This window comes from Garra rufa, chromosome 1, assembly GCF_049309525.1.
Source record: "Garra rufa chromosome 1, GarRuf1.0, whole genome shotgun sequence".
NCBI classification, from domain to species: domain Eukaryota; kingdom Metazoa; phylum Chordata; class Actinopteri; order Cypriniformes; family Cyprinidae; genus Garra; species Garra rufa.
Genome location: NC_133361.1, coordinates 28,539,437 through 28,557,622, shown reverse-complemented (window position 1 = coordinate 28,557,622; position 18,186 = coordinate 28,539,437). Strand labels below are relative to the sequence as shown.

General features: G+C 32.6%; 1 protein-coding gene across 1 annotated transcript; it reads left to right on the top strand.

The window, feature by feature from the left end:
- kctd5a (potassium channel tetramerization domain containing 5a) lies at positions 1-17,722 on the top strand. Its single transcript, XM_073838641.1, has 6 exons — positions 1-252; positions 4,310-4,418; positions 4,607-4,698; positions 5,680-5,775; positions 11,349-11,474; positions 14,576-17,722. The coding sequence occupies exons 1-6, from the start codon at positions 31-33 to the stop codon at positions 14,603-14,605; spliced, it is 675 nt and encodes a 224-aa protein (XP_073694742.1). The 5' UTR covers positions 1-30; the 3' UTR covers positions 14,606-17,722.
- The last annotated feature ends 464 nt before the right edge of the window (positions 17,723-18,186 follow it).

The window sequence follows — 18,186 nt, the reverse complement described above, 5'->3', positions numbered from 1 at the left end:
TCAGTAAGGCAGCGGGAGAGCAGAGGAGGGATGGCGGAGAAGAGCCCTGACCCGAGCTGCTCGAACGGTCGGAGGTGTCCCGCTCTTTCTCCCGGAGAGAGACTGCAGCCGTCTGGAAGCGGCTCGTCCAAATGGGTTCGCCTGAACGTCGGCGGCACGTACTTTCTCACGACGAGACAAACGCTGTGTAGAGACCCGAAATCTTTCCTGTACCGCCTGTGCCAGGCCGACCCCGACCTCGACTCTGACAAGGTATTTATACGGCGAGCTCTTTGCTAGCATGACAATGAACATTATCCACCACTTAGCTTGTCTAGGCTTTAAACTGGAAAAACTCAAAATGATACATCTGTAGTGTTTCATCTCGCTATGTTGATATATTTTAATAACGTAGCTAGACGGCTAGCTGGTAACGTTAAAGTTACAGTGAATGGAGCTCCGCTTACTAGCTTAGCCTAACTGATAACACTTGATGTAGCTTGTTCGCCAAATAAAGTCAGCTCTAGACTGTCAGATCTAGTTAAAGAGGTGGTTTGCGGTATATTTTGCGTAACATAAGCTTGTTTAAGCTTATAATGTTGAAATACTAGTACAACTCGTTTATAATCCTTTATTAGTACAAACTTACATGCTACATGTCAAGTGCTAACTGAAGAACTTACACTAAGTGTTGTTCTTACTAAATCTTTAGTATTATTGCTTGTTCAAGTAAACCTTAAATGTTAGCTGGACTGGAAAGTAGCTAAGTTACTAGCTATTATCTGATTAAACCATTGACATATATCACAAGACATCACAGCATATCACAAGACTAGTTAACTAGAACTAATAACGAACTATACTTTTACAGGGTGTATTAATAATAGGGTAACACTTTACAATAAGGTGTCATTTGTTGACATTAGTTAACGTATTAGCTAACATGAATGACAATAAACAACACCTTTATTGAACTATGTATTAATTTTTAATTGTTAGTTATTAAAAGTACATTTGTTTATTGTTTGTTCGTGTTCACGGTGAATTAACAAATGTCAACCACAACTTGTGATTTTAATAATGCATTAGTAAGTGCTGGAATTAACATTAGGATTAAGAAATGCTAAAGAAGTATTACCCATTCGTAGTTTATAAACAACTAATGTTAACTAATTAACTGTATTGTAAAGTGTTGCCAATGATTATATATTTTCACAATAATGTATTTAGGGAGCTAACAATTCATGATACGTATGACCATTAAACAAGATTATTAAATGCTGAAAAAATGCTTATTGGTTGTTTGTAGTATCTAAAGCATTGTCTAATGCTAGCTACGCTATGTTATGTCAAGTGTTTGTCTGAATAAACCAAAAAATATATTAACTGTTGTGTTAAAAATTGTTTGTAAAAACTGTGCTTAACTAGTCCAGTTAAAGTATTTTACCAATATTTATCAAACTAAAATGTAAAAGTAATAACTATAGTAATGTTGTTTATCCTGTAAAACAATAGAATTGTTTTGCTAAAGTTTATCTGGAGCAAACAATGAAAACCACTGGGTTGCTGTTTTTTTTTTTTTTTTTTATAGAAAGAAATATTTTTAATGGTGGTGAAATATGATATAGATTTTAGTTTTTGTAATTTTTGATTTTTAAAAAATTAGTTTACATCTTCAATGTTGTCATTCCTATATTATTTTTTTTTTACCTGCCAGCAAAATGACAAATGCATAAATGAATACACTAAGTGAATAAATGAATTATTAATTAAATTAATTAAAATATAATTATGCATTAAAATGTTTTATTTAATTTATTTTTTAATTAGTTTACATCCAAGTTGTTATTCCTGTATAGCAATTGTTTTAGCCTGCCAGCAGAATGCTAAATAACCAACTAAATAAATATATAACTCTTTTAATACTCAAAGCACAGTATAATTAGCGCTAATATATGTGACACATTACGGAAATATAAAATATTTTAATGGTGTTTATCTGAATACGATGAATATTAGTGTGAAACTCTGCTAAACTAGTCCAATTAAACTATTTTACTAACATTCATAATAGACTAAACTGTAAAAATATATATTGTTTGTCCTGTTAAACAATAAAACAATTTTACAAGAGTTACTTCCTACAAAAATAAGTATTTAATAGTAGGGAAATATGATAGATTTTAGTTTTTGTGAATTATTATTATTATTATTTTTATTTTTTTTAATTAGTTGAAATCTTCAAGGCTGTCATTCCTATTTTTTTAACCTGCCAGCAAAATGATAAATGCATAAATTAATACACTAACTAACTAATGAATTACAATTTTTTTATTTAATTTAACTTTTAGTTTACATCAAAGTTGTCATTCCTATTTTACATTTTTTTAACCTGCCAGTAAAATGGCAAATTCATAAATGAATACACTAGCTAAATGAATACATAACTCTTTTAATAATTAAAATGGACTATAATTGGAAGGAACTGATCCAGAATAGAATTGGCGACCAATAAAACAGATTTAATTGGATATATAATATATTTTATATTTTATAAACCATGGAGTAAACCAAAGCTATATTAACGATTGCGTTAAAGTTGTTAAACTGCTAAACTGGTCCAATAAAACTATTTTACTAATATTTATCAGACTAAACTGTAAAAATATATATTGTTTGTCCTGTTAAACAATAAAACAGTTTTACAAGAGTTTATCTAGAGTAAACAATAAAAACCTTTGAGTTGCTGGTCAGTTTACTTTCTTTATAAATATGTATTTAATAGTAGGGAAATATTATATAGATTTTAGTTTTTGTAATTTTTAAAATTAGTTTACATCTTCAAGGTTGTCATTCCTATATGTGACCCTGGACCACAAAACCAGTCTTAAGTCGCTGGGGTATATTTGTAGCAATAGCCAAAAATACATTGTATGGGTCAAAATTATTGATTTTTCTTTTATGTCAAAAATCATTAGGAAATTAAGATCATGTTACATTAAGATTTTTTGTAAAATTCCTACTGTAAACCTATCAAAATGTAATTTTTGATTAGTAATATGCATTGTTAAGAACTTAATTTGGACAACTTTAAACGTGATTTTCTCAGTATTTTGATTTTATTGCACCCTTAGATTCCAGATTTTCAAATAGATGTATCTCGGCCAAATATTGTCCTATCCTAACAAACCATGCATCAATAGAAAGCTTATTTATTGAGCTATCATATGATGTATACATCTCAGTTTTGTAAAATTTAACCTTATGACTGGTTTTGTGGTCCAGGGTCACATATTACCATTTTTTAACCTGCCAGCAAAATGATAAAGGCATAAATGAATACACTAAATAAATAAATAAATAAATAAATAAATGATTCATCAAATGAATTTAAAAATATCATTCCTATATTAAACTTTTTAAACCTGCTTTTTTTTCCCTCTTAAACAATAAAACAGTTTTACAAGAGTTTATTTAGAGTAAACAATAAAAATCGGTAGGGAAATATAATATAGAATTTAGTTTTTGTATTTTATTATTATTATTATTATTATAAGGTTGTCATTGCTATATTACATTTTTTAACCTGCTTGCAAAATGATAAATGCATAACTGAATAACTCTTTTAATACTCAAAACACAGTATAATAGGGAGAAACTGATCCAGAATAGAATTAAGCTGGTTTTATTAGTGCTAATGTATGTTATGCACTGATTTTATTTATTATATCAAAAAAGCATATTTTTTTTTAAATAAAATCTCTAGTTTCTTTATTCATGACAGAAGAAGAAGTAGGGTTGCCTGGATGCTTTTTAAACTTTTAAAGGTCAGTATGCATCATTTATTAGGGCAACGACAGTTGAAAGCCACTAAAAAGACAAAGAAATTCTTCTGTCCGTCGTTCGGTCAAAAATATTTCTTACAAATAAAGTAGTTTTAATTGCAAAACAGAATTTGTGTAATTTAGCTTTAAAGTTTCACTTGCCAGTTGCTTTTGTTTGAGCGTAAACATTGTGGAATAAAGCTCACTTTTCTGACCTCAGTATTGATCCGTGGTAATGATGTTGTGCTGGAGATGGATCAGCGTCCCTATGGGCTTTGCAACATGTATGTTAAATGTCAGCTGCACCCTGTCTTAACGGACACTCTTCAGTACTGTTTAGATGTGTTTATTTCTTTGAAAATGTTCTTCAATTTGAACAAACTCTCTGATGAGCTGCAGAGTCATTTAAGCCTGATTTAATCATCCACAGTAGAATAAATGTTTATTATGCTGAAAATCCTTTAGAGATGAATCTCATGGTACTTACAATTCTCTTTTCTATCCAGGATGAAACAGGTGCATATTTGATAGACCGGGATCCTACTTATTTTGGTCCGGTGCTCAACTATCTGAGACACGGGAAGCTGGTGCTGAACCGAGGCCTAGCAGAGGAAGGTATGATGGGAATGCGATCGAGAAGTTAAAGATATGTCTGAACATGCTGTTAGATTTCTCCTGTTTTCTAACTGGCAGCTAAATTCAGTTGTAACTTGTTTGTAAGCTCTGCATGTTCTTGACATTAAGCAGTTTTTTTCTGTGACATGTGGTTTTTGATGAAAGATTTAATCTGTTTTATCTGTCAGGTGTGCTGGAAGAGGCTGAATTCTACAATATCACTTCACTGATTAAACTGGTCAAAGACAAAATCAGGGAGAGGGATTGTAAGACGGCTCAGGTTGGTCTGTTTGGGATTAAGTTAAAACTGGAATGTTATATACATATGTGACCCTGGACTACAAGACCAGTCATAAGGTTAAATTTGACAAAACTGAGATTTATACATCATATGAAAGCTCAATAAATAAGCTTTCTATTGATGTATGGTTTGTTAGGATAGGACAAACCATACATCAATATTTGGCTGAGATACAACTATTTGAAATCAGAAATCTGAGGATGCAAAAAAATCAAAAAGACTGAGAAAATCACCTTTAAAGTTGTCCAAATTAGGTTCTTAACAATGCATATTACAAATCAAAAATTACATTTTGATATGTTTACAGTAGGAATTTTACAAAAAATCTTCATGGAACATGAACTTTACTTAATTTCCTAATGATTTTTAGCATAAAAGAAAAATAAAAAATTTTGACCCATGCAATGTATTTTTGGCTATTGCTACAAATATACCCCAGCGACTTAAGACTGGTTTTGTGGTCCAGGGTCACATATATATATATATATTTTTTTTTTTTTCTTTTTCTTCTTTACCCCAAGATTGTCCTGTAAAGTTATATATCTGGGTGGTGAAGTTTAAGTATATTATTGTGTAAAATCAGAAAAATAGTATTTAAATCCTCAAAATATAGAAAAATGGTTGTGCTGCAGGGTTATTAAAATTTCTTTCTTTCTGTCTGTCTTTCTTTCTGTCTTTTCTTTCTGTTTTTCTTTTTTTCTTGCTTTCTTTCAAACACATTAACCAGTTTAACATGGGTTCATCTTACACAGCATTTCCAGGGCCTTTCAAAATGTTCTTGCAGTATCCCATAACAAATATGTCCTCTGAAATCTGCCTTCTCAGCTTAATCTGATGACATTTGTGGGTCTGCAGGAATGATGGAGTCCTTTTGCACTTAAATCAGAGCATTGCCAAAAAGAAAATGTGTGCCTTGCCTCTTCATATAGTGTCTTATCATACATTTTTCTCATCTTTCAGCTTCCTGTGAAGCATGTCTACAGAGTCCTGCAGTGTCAAGAGGAGGAACTGACACAGATGGTCTCCACCATGTCAGATGGCTGGAAGTTCGAACAGGTGATTAGAAACACAACAGAGCGTTGGGATTACTCTCTTATTTCAGCTTTTTAGCAAACTGTAGAATTTAAATTGAGGATGCACAATACATCTGTGCCATATTAGTTACTGGCTCATATTAGCGACTTTTTAATTAAAGGATTAATTTCCTGATAATTTCCTCACCCCATGTCATCCAAGATTTTCAAGTCTTACTTTCTTCAGCCGAAAAGAAATGAAAGTTTTTGAGAAAAGCATTCCAAAATTTTTCTCTGTATAGTGGACTTAAGTGGGGATCAATGGGTTGAAGGTCCAAATTGTATTTTCGATGGTGCTTGAAAGGGCTCTACATGATCTCAGTTGAGGAATAAGGGTCTTATCTAGTAAACGATCTGTCATTTTCTGCAAAAATCTAATTTTCTCCTCCAACTTGTAAATCATTCAATGTTGTTTTACCTTTTTTGTAAACAGGGTAGAGGTGGGCGATATGACCTAAAATTAATATCACGGTATTTTTCATCTTTTGAACGGTGACGGTATAATATCACAGTATTACTTTTTTTGGTACATTTTGGGAGGAGTAGCTTGTCCTGTCCCTTTAGTATGTGAATAAAGTTAATATTTTTATAATATAATAAGTAAATGGTAGGTATCCTTATCAAAAAGAGACATGGGAGAGTATGCATTCTTAACATATTTATTTTGCAAAAAACCTAAAGATCTTACTTAACAGTGTAGAACAAAACAAAAATTATTTTTTTATTGAAATTTAATTTCTGCAATATTTAAAACCTTTAAATAACTGGGGGAAATCAACCCATGGCAACAGTTTAAAAGTAGACCAATTCTGTGGGGAAAAACGTGGACTTGGCAACCCTGCATCCAACACCAGCTGCTGGAGTTAATGTCATTGCACACATGAGTACGAAATTTTCGTCCGAGATTTTTGCACATTAAAAAAAAAAAAAAAATACAGGTTATGTTAATCGAGTTTACACACTGCCTCTGAAACTTTCATCCGTCATAAAAAAAAATTGAGATCGTGTTTGAATTTCTGCATTTTCGCATCCATAATAAGCATTTTGAGAAGGATGGTGAATGAGTAATCTAAAAAAAAAACGCATACGAAAATCGGACTCAATGTACAATGACCTTTAGATTTGAATGATCATGGGTCGAAAGTAAAGAGAGATGACACAAATAGACTGGAGGATTTGCTGCAATCTTGTACTCACTGACAAATATCTATTAACGTTATAAGATGTGCTGCTCCCTTTACACAGAGTGTGCGTTATCGCAATATCGAAAGTAAAAGTAAACAACGCGAGCTCTCGTTTAAAAGCGATTTCTATACCCTGCATATTGAAAGTGTAAAAATGATATACAATAATAGTTCGCCTCGCGCCCGCTCAATTTGTGATCCGTTGTGTAAATCCTTTGGCCGGCCGACCGGGAAAAGTCCCAATTGCCACTCCGCCCCCCGGTATAGGCTACAGGCCCGACCTTTCTTCACAGTGTTTCACCAGTCGTTTAATGGCCACTCCCCTTTTACCTTCCACCTGCAAAGCTGAAACGAATATGTTTTACTTTATTTACAACAAGATATATAGTATAAGGACAGGTATTCAGACCACAACTGAATGTTTGAAGAAAATGTAATGCCTTATTATTTAGAATTAGCTATTATTGATGTAAATGCAGCCGTTCGAGGCACATAATTGATTTATTACGGTATTGACGGTATTAGAAAATCCATGTCGTGGCGCAATGTCACACTGGTGCTGACTATGACACCGGTGTACCGCCCACCCCTAAAACAGGGTTTGACTTTCTTTGTATGTTTGCTTTGTAAACACTGGGTTGGTACTTCCGACCTTTCCTATGTAATTCGTGAAGTCAAGCTAATGCAAGATGAGCATTTATGGTTAAAAAGTATATAAATGTATTTTTTTTAGAATAAGACCCTTATTCCTCAGCTGGGATCGTGTAGAATCCTTTGAAGCTCTGCTGAAACTAATTTAGATTAAAAAAAAACAAATTTCTTTTCGACAAAAGAAAGAAAGGCATGAACATCTTGGAGGAAATAGGGGTGAGTAAATTATCAGAATTTTTATTCCAGAATGAACTAATCCTTAAAATATACACTACTGTCCAAACGTTTGAGGAGTGCAATCAATATGGCCGCACTTTTGTACAACGTCATGTAGCTTCAGTGTGAACAGACTCTCACCGTTGTGGTCATCAGTTGTGTCCATTGTAGACAGGGTGCAACACCTTTTATTATTAGGCTGTTCTTTAAATATGGTGGTTTGGGCATCTGTGATCTAAAGCCAGTGGTTTAAATAGGTGCTGCTTCTGCTTTCAGTGGTTAGAAGTTACTTGCAGATTCAAATTTGGGGATGCTGATTTTACTACGCTAATGCCAGTTTGCAAAACATTGTGTTCATCTGATGTTTGAATGTGCTTTTTCTTTCTCTGAAAACATACAAATCAAGCCAACTCAGGTTTGTATACACTGTCCATCCATCCATCGAAAATTCAAAACAAAATCCGTAGCGAATAGGGATGTTGGCTGTCTTTATGTGGTGTTGAGGTGGCATTAGTCAATCTATGAAGCGTGTGAAGGGTTTTCCCCAGCACAGTGAGCGAGGTGTGTGTGTGCACTCCTGACCTGCTTTTGGCTCGTCCTGATGTGTTGCCTTATGTGGGCAGCAATAAAGTGACACAATGCCAGGCATTCCCTGTAAATGTAACTTTGCCTAGAAATTTCAATAGATAGTGTTGGGTTGTTGTTTACATCAACATTAGATGTCATTATCTATCAAAAGATGGTTATTTTTTTAAATAGTTAGATTGAAAAATACTTGCTTTGGCCTAATTTTAAGATTGTATACACTAGCAGTGAAATGTGTTTTTTTTTCTTTTTTTTTTTTTTTCTCTTCTACTCTCCAAGGCTGCATTTATTTGATTCAAAATACAGCAAAATCAGTAATATTGTGAAATATTTTTACTATTTTAAATAACTGCTTTCTATTTGAATATATTTTAAAATGTAATTTATTCCTGTGAAAAATCAAAGCTAAATTTTCAGCATCATTACTCCAGTCTTCAGTGTCACATGATCCTTCAGAAATTATTCTAACATGCTGATTTTCTGTTTTTGAAACATTTTATTATTACTATCAGTATTTAAATCAGTTGAGTACCTTTTCTTCAGGATTATTTGATAGATAGACATATCCAAAGATCAGCATTTATCTTAAATAAAACATTATACACTATATTATAGAAAATTATAGAAATTGCTATTTATCAAGGATGCTTTAAATTGATCAAAAGTGATGATAAAGACATTTGTAATGTTACAAAAGATTTCTATTTGAGATAAATGCTGTTCTTCTGAACTTTCTATTCGTCAAAGAAACCAGAACAAATTCTACTCAGCTGTTTTCAATAATAATAAAAATAATAATAATATATATTTTTGAGCAGCAATATTAGAATGATTTCTAAAGGATCAAAGTGTCAGAGTAATAATGTTAAAAATTCAGCTTTGAAATCACAGGAATAAATTATATTTGAAAATATATTCAAATAAAAAACAGTTGTTTTAAATAGTAAAAATGTTTCTAAATTTTACTGTTTTTGCTGTACTTGGGGTCAAATAAATGCGTGCTTGGTAAGCAGAAGAGACTTTTTTTAAAAGCATTAAAAATCTTACAGTTCAAAAACTTTTGACTGGTGGTAAATGTATATAAGTTGTGGGGATGAGCTAAGAATTTCTTCCCTCTTTTTAGCAAACTAATAACTAACTGTAACTAATCCCTTTAGTCATTTTAGTTGTCTCAAAACAATCGAACAAAAATAAGCTCAACGTGACCACATTTTTTTACTAAAACAAGTAAATGAATTCTTAATTCATGGCCACTTTTTAGTGTATATTATGTTGGTGTAGTGATGAATGACATTTGCTTTGAGGGTGCAGCTGAAAAGTTTAGCATTGAGATCATTATCATTTAAGGGCATCTAGGTGTAGTGCAAGTTTTATTTGACTAGCATGCTAAACAGTGTTTGCCTTTTTGCATATTCATGCTCTTGTGGTGGACGGGTAAGGAACAGAAACAAAGTGACGTTTTTACGCTTGGGGTGTTTGAGGGACAAGCTGTAATTGGTGGTGCGATGGGCGGTTAGGTGCTCAAGTGAGTTCATCCGTAGTCAGTGGCAGGTGTGAGGAAGTGTCTGGAGTTCAACAACCTGTGGTGAGTGAAGCATTCAAGGGAGCGTCTGGTGGCTCAGTCAAATTACTAACTGGAAACCGAAGAGACGGACATCAGTACTTGTGTAGAGCCAATGATTGCCTAAACAAACTTGATTGTGATGGATCTTACTGATTTTCTTCAAGTGCTTGCCCACTTGACTTTTTCCATAATATTGCTCTGTGCGACACTGACATTGACAGATCTACATTTTTTTAAATCCCCTTTTCCTCTACAAGCAAACACTCATGTTGTCATGATTAGAGTTTGTGTCTTTACATCAAAAGATACAAAGAACACTTTCACTTTCATTTTTTGCTTTGTGAGATAAATAATGATCTAAAATTGTAATTTAGCATAATTACATCAGCATAATTAATTTTATAACAAATATTACCATGATGTACAAATATTTGCAATGCTATTTATGTCACATATACACATTTTTACTTTACGGTTATTTAATCACCACAGAATTAATATTACTTTAATGCAAAAAATACTAATGGTCCTAAAAAAAAAAAAAAAAAATCTTCTAATCTATTTTTTTAAATACACTACTAGTCAAAAGTTTTTGGACAGTAAGATTTTTAATGTTTTTAAGAAGTCTTCTTTTTAAAGAAGTCTCTTCTGCTCACCAAGCCTGCATTTATTTTATCCGAAGTACAGCAAAAAGAGAAATATTTTTTACTATGTAATACAGCTGTTTTCTATTTGAATGTATTTAAAAAAATATATTTTTATTCCTGTGATTTCAAAGCTGAATTTTTAGCATCATTACTCACCAATCACCGTCAGGGGTTTGGTGTTGTGGACTTTCGTACTGGTGCAGGGATGTGAGGGAGGCAGTCCACAACACCAAACCCTTGACGGTGATTGGTTGGAACACTGTTTGTTTTTCTGTGGAGTCGTTGGTAGCACCGATTGTTTTTTGGCATATCTCGGACCCTAGGCTGACCACAGAGATGCGTTTTTTTTTTTTTTTTGTTTTTTTTTTTATAGCCAATTTATGGGGTAGGCAGCGAGTGGATCGTGAAGAAAGGTCAGTTGAATGTGACACTTTGTTTCAGCCTAGAATCGCTGATACAGCCTTTGTAGCCAAGGCTGGTTTTGTGGTCCAGGGTCACATAATTTTTCCAAATGCATCTCTATGGTCTTTGTTGATGTAAAGCATCCTATAATTGGGTTATGGTTTTCACATGTACTATTTTTACACACTATTACCAACAACAACAATATATCACAAGGAAGTGTATTTTTATGTATATTTTATGTAGTCAAATCAGTTCGCTATGGAAATACTGTCGTCATGTGTTTTCCTTTCCTCTCTCATTCCAGTTGGTTAGTATCGGCTCTTCGTACAACTACGGAAATGAGGATCAAGCAGAGTTCCTCTGCGTGGTCTCCAAGGAGCTGCACAATCAGTCATACGGCACAAACAGCGAGCCCAGTGAAAAGGCCAAGGTGAGGCTGACAGAACCCTTTAACAGTCTCCCGTGCGCTCTTCCCCCGTGCACGGACAGAAATAGCCACTTACGCACATATCGTAAGAAAATATCCCACAGCTCTGCTCTTCAGATGGTCACGTGGCATAACAGTACTCAAAGAGTTGATTAACCAGATCAAATGTGTTCATGCCTGAGTGTTTTGTTTCCCTGCATGCCGTGCACACTGAGGATGTGAAAATATTTTTTTTTCTTCTCTATTTCTTGGTGAGGCATCATTTACATATCACTTAAGCTGATAATTAGGTCTCTGCTGAATGCTAAAGGCAGTGGAGCTCGCTGTCTCCCTCCCTCTCTGAGTCTCTGTTACTAATGCTCAATTTGACGCATGCTGTCTGCCTGTACTCGTGCCTATTAGAAAGCCCTAGAATTATATCCTCAGCTCATCTAGTTTGCTTTCTGATCCCAGATAATGATGGAAAACCTGCTCAATATTTAATGCCTCCCCATCAGATGCTGCAGCCACAAGTTTCCCTCTGGAAATCCTCTTATGTGGTTTCATTCGACTCCGTTTCATAGTTTTTTGACTGCATAATGCTGTATCAGGTCAACAGGGGTCATGCAAAGTAATAAACACGTTGGGATGATATCACCGAGGCATTGTTGTACGCTTCCTGTGAGGTCTACATAGTCGCTTGTACAAATAAGCAAAGACCTCACGTTTAGGGCTGGGTGATTATAGGAACATTTTTCAGATTTTTTAATATTTTTAGTATATTTGTTGATGATTATTTACTTGCTCCGCAATGCCTTAATGTTACATTTCTTTTTTTTCAACCAAACTGCCATTAGTCGAGTAAATTTAAAACGTTAACAGCAAGAAGTAAAACACAGGAGTAAAATTCTTAGTTAAAAAAAATAAAAATCAAGGTTTTTTTTCACACAGTTAAAGAGATAATAAAGAGATTTAATTTGATTCAATATATAATAAAAATATCTAAAAGTAATTTGTATATACTATAGGATTAAATATTGTATTGATTTAGGGCTATTGTAGTTAACTAAAACTATGAACAACAACAATTATTTTCTCATTTGTTTAACTTGATCTACTAAATTAATAAAAACGATATAGACAAACCTAATAATTTACTTTAACTTTAATTTAAAAAAACATGGTTAAAATGTTAAAAATAAGATGTTAAAAATTACTCGACAATGATATCTCAGCGCTAAACATATTTTTTATATACATTTTATTATTTCATTAATTTTTTTTTTATATAATTGTTTATTTACAGGTTATTATAGTTAACAAAAAATAATATTTTATTAAAACTATCTTGAATTAAATGAAATGAAAACAGAAAATGTAAAAATTAATTTAAAAAGTAATACAAACTATAATGGTTACTCAATGCAAAACTGAGATATATATATATATATATTTGTTTGTTTGTTTACAAATTATTAGATCTAATTAAAACTGTAAAAGTCAACATTTTTCATTTGTTTACCTTGACGTACTTAATGAATAAAAACTATATAGACACAAAACCTAATAATTTACTAAAATTTTAACTTAAATTTAAATGAAAGCACAAATATAAAAACTAATTAAAGAATTTAGAAATTATAATGGTATTGACGCTAAACAGATTTAAAAAACTTACATTTAAAAACTTAAACTTCAATTTAAATTTAAAATCTTTGATTTATATAAATTGTATTTATTTATTACGGTATTTATTATATAATTGTTTATTTACAGATTATTAGACGTTTTCAACATTTCTCATTTGTTTGATCTGTTGAATTAATGTACTATTTAGACAAAAATTACTAAACCTTAAAGTAAAAACTAATTAAAAATAAATAGAAATTTACAGTTTATTAGATCAAACTAAAACAAAAAAAAGCTGTCAACATTTTTCATTTGTTTACCTTGATCTACTGAATAAATAAACTATATAGACAAAACCTGATAATTTACTAAAACTAACTAAAAATAAATGTAAAAATGAATAGAAATTATAATGGTATCTTGACACTAAAGCATTTTTTTCCCCTTTTATTCATAATCATTTTATTTCTTTATTTATTAAGGTATTTATTTATTTTATAATTGTTTATTTACAAGGTATTGGATCTAAGTAAAACTAAAAAATGTTGCCAACATTTCTCATTTGTTTACCTTGATCTACTAAATGAATTAAAACAATAGACAATTACTAAACCTTAAAATTGAATTAAAATGAAAACTAATTTAAATTTCAGTCTCAATACTAAACAGATTTTTATTTATTATATAATTGTTTATTTACAGATGATTAGGTCTAACTATAACTAAAACTATATAGACACAAACCTGATAATTTACTAAAATTTTAACTTGAATTAAAATGAAAACAGAAAATGAATATAAACTATATACAGAAAAAAAAATTACTAAAACTTTTACTTGAGTTAAATGAAAACTGAAAATACAAAAACTAATCAAAATATTTATAGAAATTATAATGGTATCGTGATTTAATTATTTATTTTATTGTTGTTTATTTTTTATATAATTGTTTGTTTACAGATTATTAGATCTAAGTAAAACTATAAAAAATTGTCAACATTTCTCATTTGTTTACCTTAATCTACTAAATTAACTATATAGACACAAAACTGATAATTTACTAAAACTTTAACTTGAGTTAAAATGAAAACAGAAAATATAAAAACTAATTTAAATATTTATAGAAATTATAATGATATCTTGATTTAATTACTTATTTAATAATTGTCTATTTACTTTAGTATTTAAATGAATGCCTTTTTTAGATGTATTATTTATATTTTTAAACAGTGCATATTGATATACAGACATATATTTACACATTTTAAAATGTATTCATAAATGACATGTAAAATACTATGAAGGTGTTTCCATGAACATTGGAGTCAGTTCAGTGTTGACAGAAATTCACAAAAAATTAACAAGTTTAATCCCGTCCCTTTTTTGTAATGAATTTTAAATCCTATATTAAATATTTAATGTGTTTCCCTGTTTTATTCAGACACGCTCACTTTCTCCATCCAATCCATCCACTAACAGTTGTTCCTCTCTTTTAGATTCTTCAAGAACAAGGCTCTCGAATGTGAAACAACTGTGTTTTATATCCTCCGGTCCTGCAGTTGCTGGGCAAAACAACCCGCACCATATCACACCGAGAGACAGAAAAATCGCCAAGCGGAATGACAACCTATTCGGAACGGATGTTCTGTTTTGTTTTAGATTAACTGACACTTGTTTGTGCCTGCACAGTTATACCGGACTGTGGGCGGATCTATCCGAATCGTTTCGTTCGAAAGGTAGGAATATGCATGTCATTAGTAAGCTGAGCAAAAAGGGCCTCAATCACGCCTGGTCCAATCATGTTTACTCAGGGGTCTCTTATCGACTTTCACAAAATATGTTTATCATGTCATTTATGGTCCAGTGAGCAATTTTGTCTCAAAAAAGAGAAAAAAAAATGTATATCATGCCAGAAAGTTAAACCTCACTGTTTAAAATTATAATTAAGAGTTTAAAAAAATTTAAAGTATTTTTTTGATTAAGATTACATTGGTGGCTTATATATGTAAATGTTGACTGGTGAGGGGAATTGGTGGACTTTTTATAGCAAGGATTTTCGTTTTTGCCGTGTTTAAGATGAGATTGATTTGATTTTTTTTTTTTGACTCGCATAGTGTTAGTTTTTCTACCAGAAGGGTGAAAGAACATCCGTAACAGTTTGCCTCAAAAGTTTCCTCACGTTTCGTGAGGTTTTACTGTTGCTGCCTTGAGTTGGTTATAAAACAGAACTGAAAAAGTTTGTCTTCCATCCCCACTTTCATTCCACTTTGGATAAACTGGAACTGTTTTTAACGTTGCGGGGGTGACGAACACCTAACGCTGTTGACTTTGTGACAGAACTAGATTTGGTTTAAAGAAGTAGTTCACTTCCAGAACCAAATTGTACAGATAATTTACTCACCCCCTTGTCATCCAATCCAATGTCATGTCCACTTCAATGGTGACCCCAAGTTTGAACTTCCAGTTTAAATGCAGCTTCCAAAACAAGGTCTTATCTATCAAAACGATTGGTTATTTTTGAAACAACTTGACAATTTATATACTTTTTAACCTCAAATGCTCATCTAGTTTCTGCAATCTGGGCCAATACAGTTAGGCTATGTCGAAAAACTCCCGTCTCGTTCTTCTTCAACGTCAAAATCGTCCTACACTCTTAAAAATAAAGGTGCTTCACGATGCCATAGAAGAACCTTTTTTTTTTTTTTTTTGTCTAAATGGTTCCATAGAACTTTTAACATCTGAAGCACCTTTCTGTTTCACAAAAGAAGGTTCTTCAGGTTATAAAAAGGTAAGAGAGGTTGGTGAATGGTTCTTTGTGGAAGCAAAAATGGTTCTTCTATGGCATTGCTGTAAGAACCTTTTAAAGCACCTTTATTTTTAAGAGTGTACATCTGTTTTACCTTTTTTTTTTTTTTTTTTTGTAAAGTTTGTTTGATCAACTTTGCATGTTCACTTTGTGAACACTTGGTACTTCTGCAGCGATGTAGGACGATTTTGAAGTTGGGGAAGAAAACGAGATGGAAGTTTTCGACATACCCTAACTGTATTGACCGTATTGGGGGAAAAAAACAGTTCACGCAGACTAAGACAAGATGAGTGTTTGAGGTTAAAAAGTATAGAAGTTATCAAATCGTTTTACTAGATAAAACCTTCCTCGGCTGGCTCGTTTAGAGCCATTTGAGGCTGCATTTAAACACTATTTATTTATTTTCCCTCAAGAAACATTTCTTATCGACTGAAGAAAGAAAGACGCAACATGACAAGGCGGTGAGTAAGTTATCTGTACATTTTTGTTCTGGAAGTGTACTCCGTTAATTAAAGAATTGAGGCAAGGCCATGACGGCATTCGGTTTGATTTGTTTTGGCAATACCGCTTCGAACAACGCTTTATTTACATGACGGCGACTGTTAATTAGTGGCGTCGCGGGGCTTGTTTTTAAGAGATTGAGACAGAACGGACACTTGTAGAAGAGTGACATTAAATTAAATGAACATCCACAATGCAGTTTTGCTTTAAATACATAATCCTGTCATTTATTTAAAAAGACTTTAACAATGTTGCCTTTAATGAACCGACACAAGATCTGAATTTGATTTGGAGTTGTGGTCAGGGAAATAACACATCACTTTGCTAGGCTACAAGCATATCTGTCATCGTGTATATAGACTAAAGAGCATCATATTCAGTGCATGTTATTTTTCCTAATCCTATCACACACAAACACACACATACACAAAGGGCTTTTACTAGTGGAATACAAGCTATAATTTTTTGCAGAGATTCATCCGATCTCTTAATATTGCCTGATCGAGGCGAAGTTTACATGGCTAGTGTTTTATAAACGATAATACTACACGTTTACTTACCTTGACTATGTGACACCACATTGTAGTTTGGTTTCAAGACCTGTATGTTTACATATCCTCTCAGTTACCTAGTTAGTTAACGTCAACCTTGTGTCTTAGCAGCTAGAGAGGAGGTTTGGATTCGTATCGGTGGAGTGTTAAGTTGCTTGCTCACTGAGTCGGTGTCTCGTGGTGAAACGTGCCTCCGAGGCTTCACCGACGTCCGCTGACGTCCAGACCGTGACACTGGAGAGTGATGGTCATCACTGTGTAGGGCACTCGGCCCTTAAACTTGTTTTTCTTTTACGTCCTGCCTCCAAGTGGGATGCGCGCACACTGATGCACCGATTTCACGTCTCCTTTATGTCTGCTGGATTTTGTCGGCTACGGTCTACATTTCAGTTGCACGTTTACATACTCGTTTCTGATGGGCCCCGGTGAGTTTTTTTTCTTTATTTAAAGCAGGTGTCCCAACTCTTTCTTTTTCTCTGTCCATTTAAAGCGTGCAATCTGCAAAATGTATTTTGAAAACGGGCAAAAGCAGACTGAGATGTCTTTTGCTCCACTTTGTCACTGCTGTTCCTATACTTATTATTATTATTATTATTATTATTATTATTATTATTATTATTATTATCCTATAACATGTTTTTGTATTTGTATTTTTTTTTATGCTTACAATTTGTGTATTCACATAGTATATTATATATGTAATTGCAAGTTACGACTGGGGGAAATGTATATGATGGTAATGCTAGAACCTGGTCAAACTAAATAAACACTTTTGAATTCTGAAACGGGTTTTCTTTTCTTTCTAGTTGCATACGCTATGCAGCCTTTCTGCATTTTCTAACCTTGGCTTGAAAGTGTACAGCATACAAATGTATTAAAGGATTAGTTCACTTCCAGGATAAAAATGTCCTGATAATTTACTCTTCCCCCATGCCATCCAAGATGTTCATATCTTTCTTCAGTTGAAAAGGAATTAAGTTTTTTGAGGAAAACATTCCAGGATTTTTCTCCATATAGTGGACTTCAATGGGGATCAACGAGTTGAAGGTCCAAAATGCAGTTTCAACGGGATTTACACGATCCCAGCCGAGGAATAAGGGTCTTATCTAGCAAAACGATTGGTCATTTTCTAAAAAAAAAAAAAAAAAAAAAAAATCTGATTTCAAAAAGGTAGGGTAGGTTAAAAACTCCATCTCATGTTCAGCTATGTATATAAGTCTATAATCGTTTATTGTGTCAAGAAAATGAC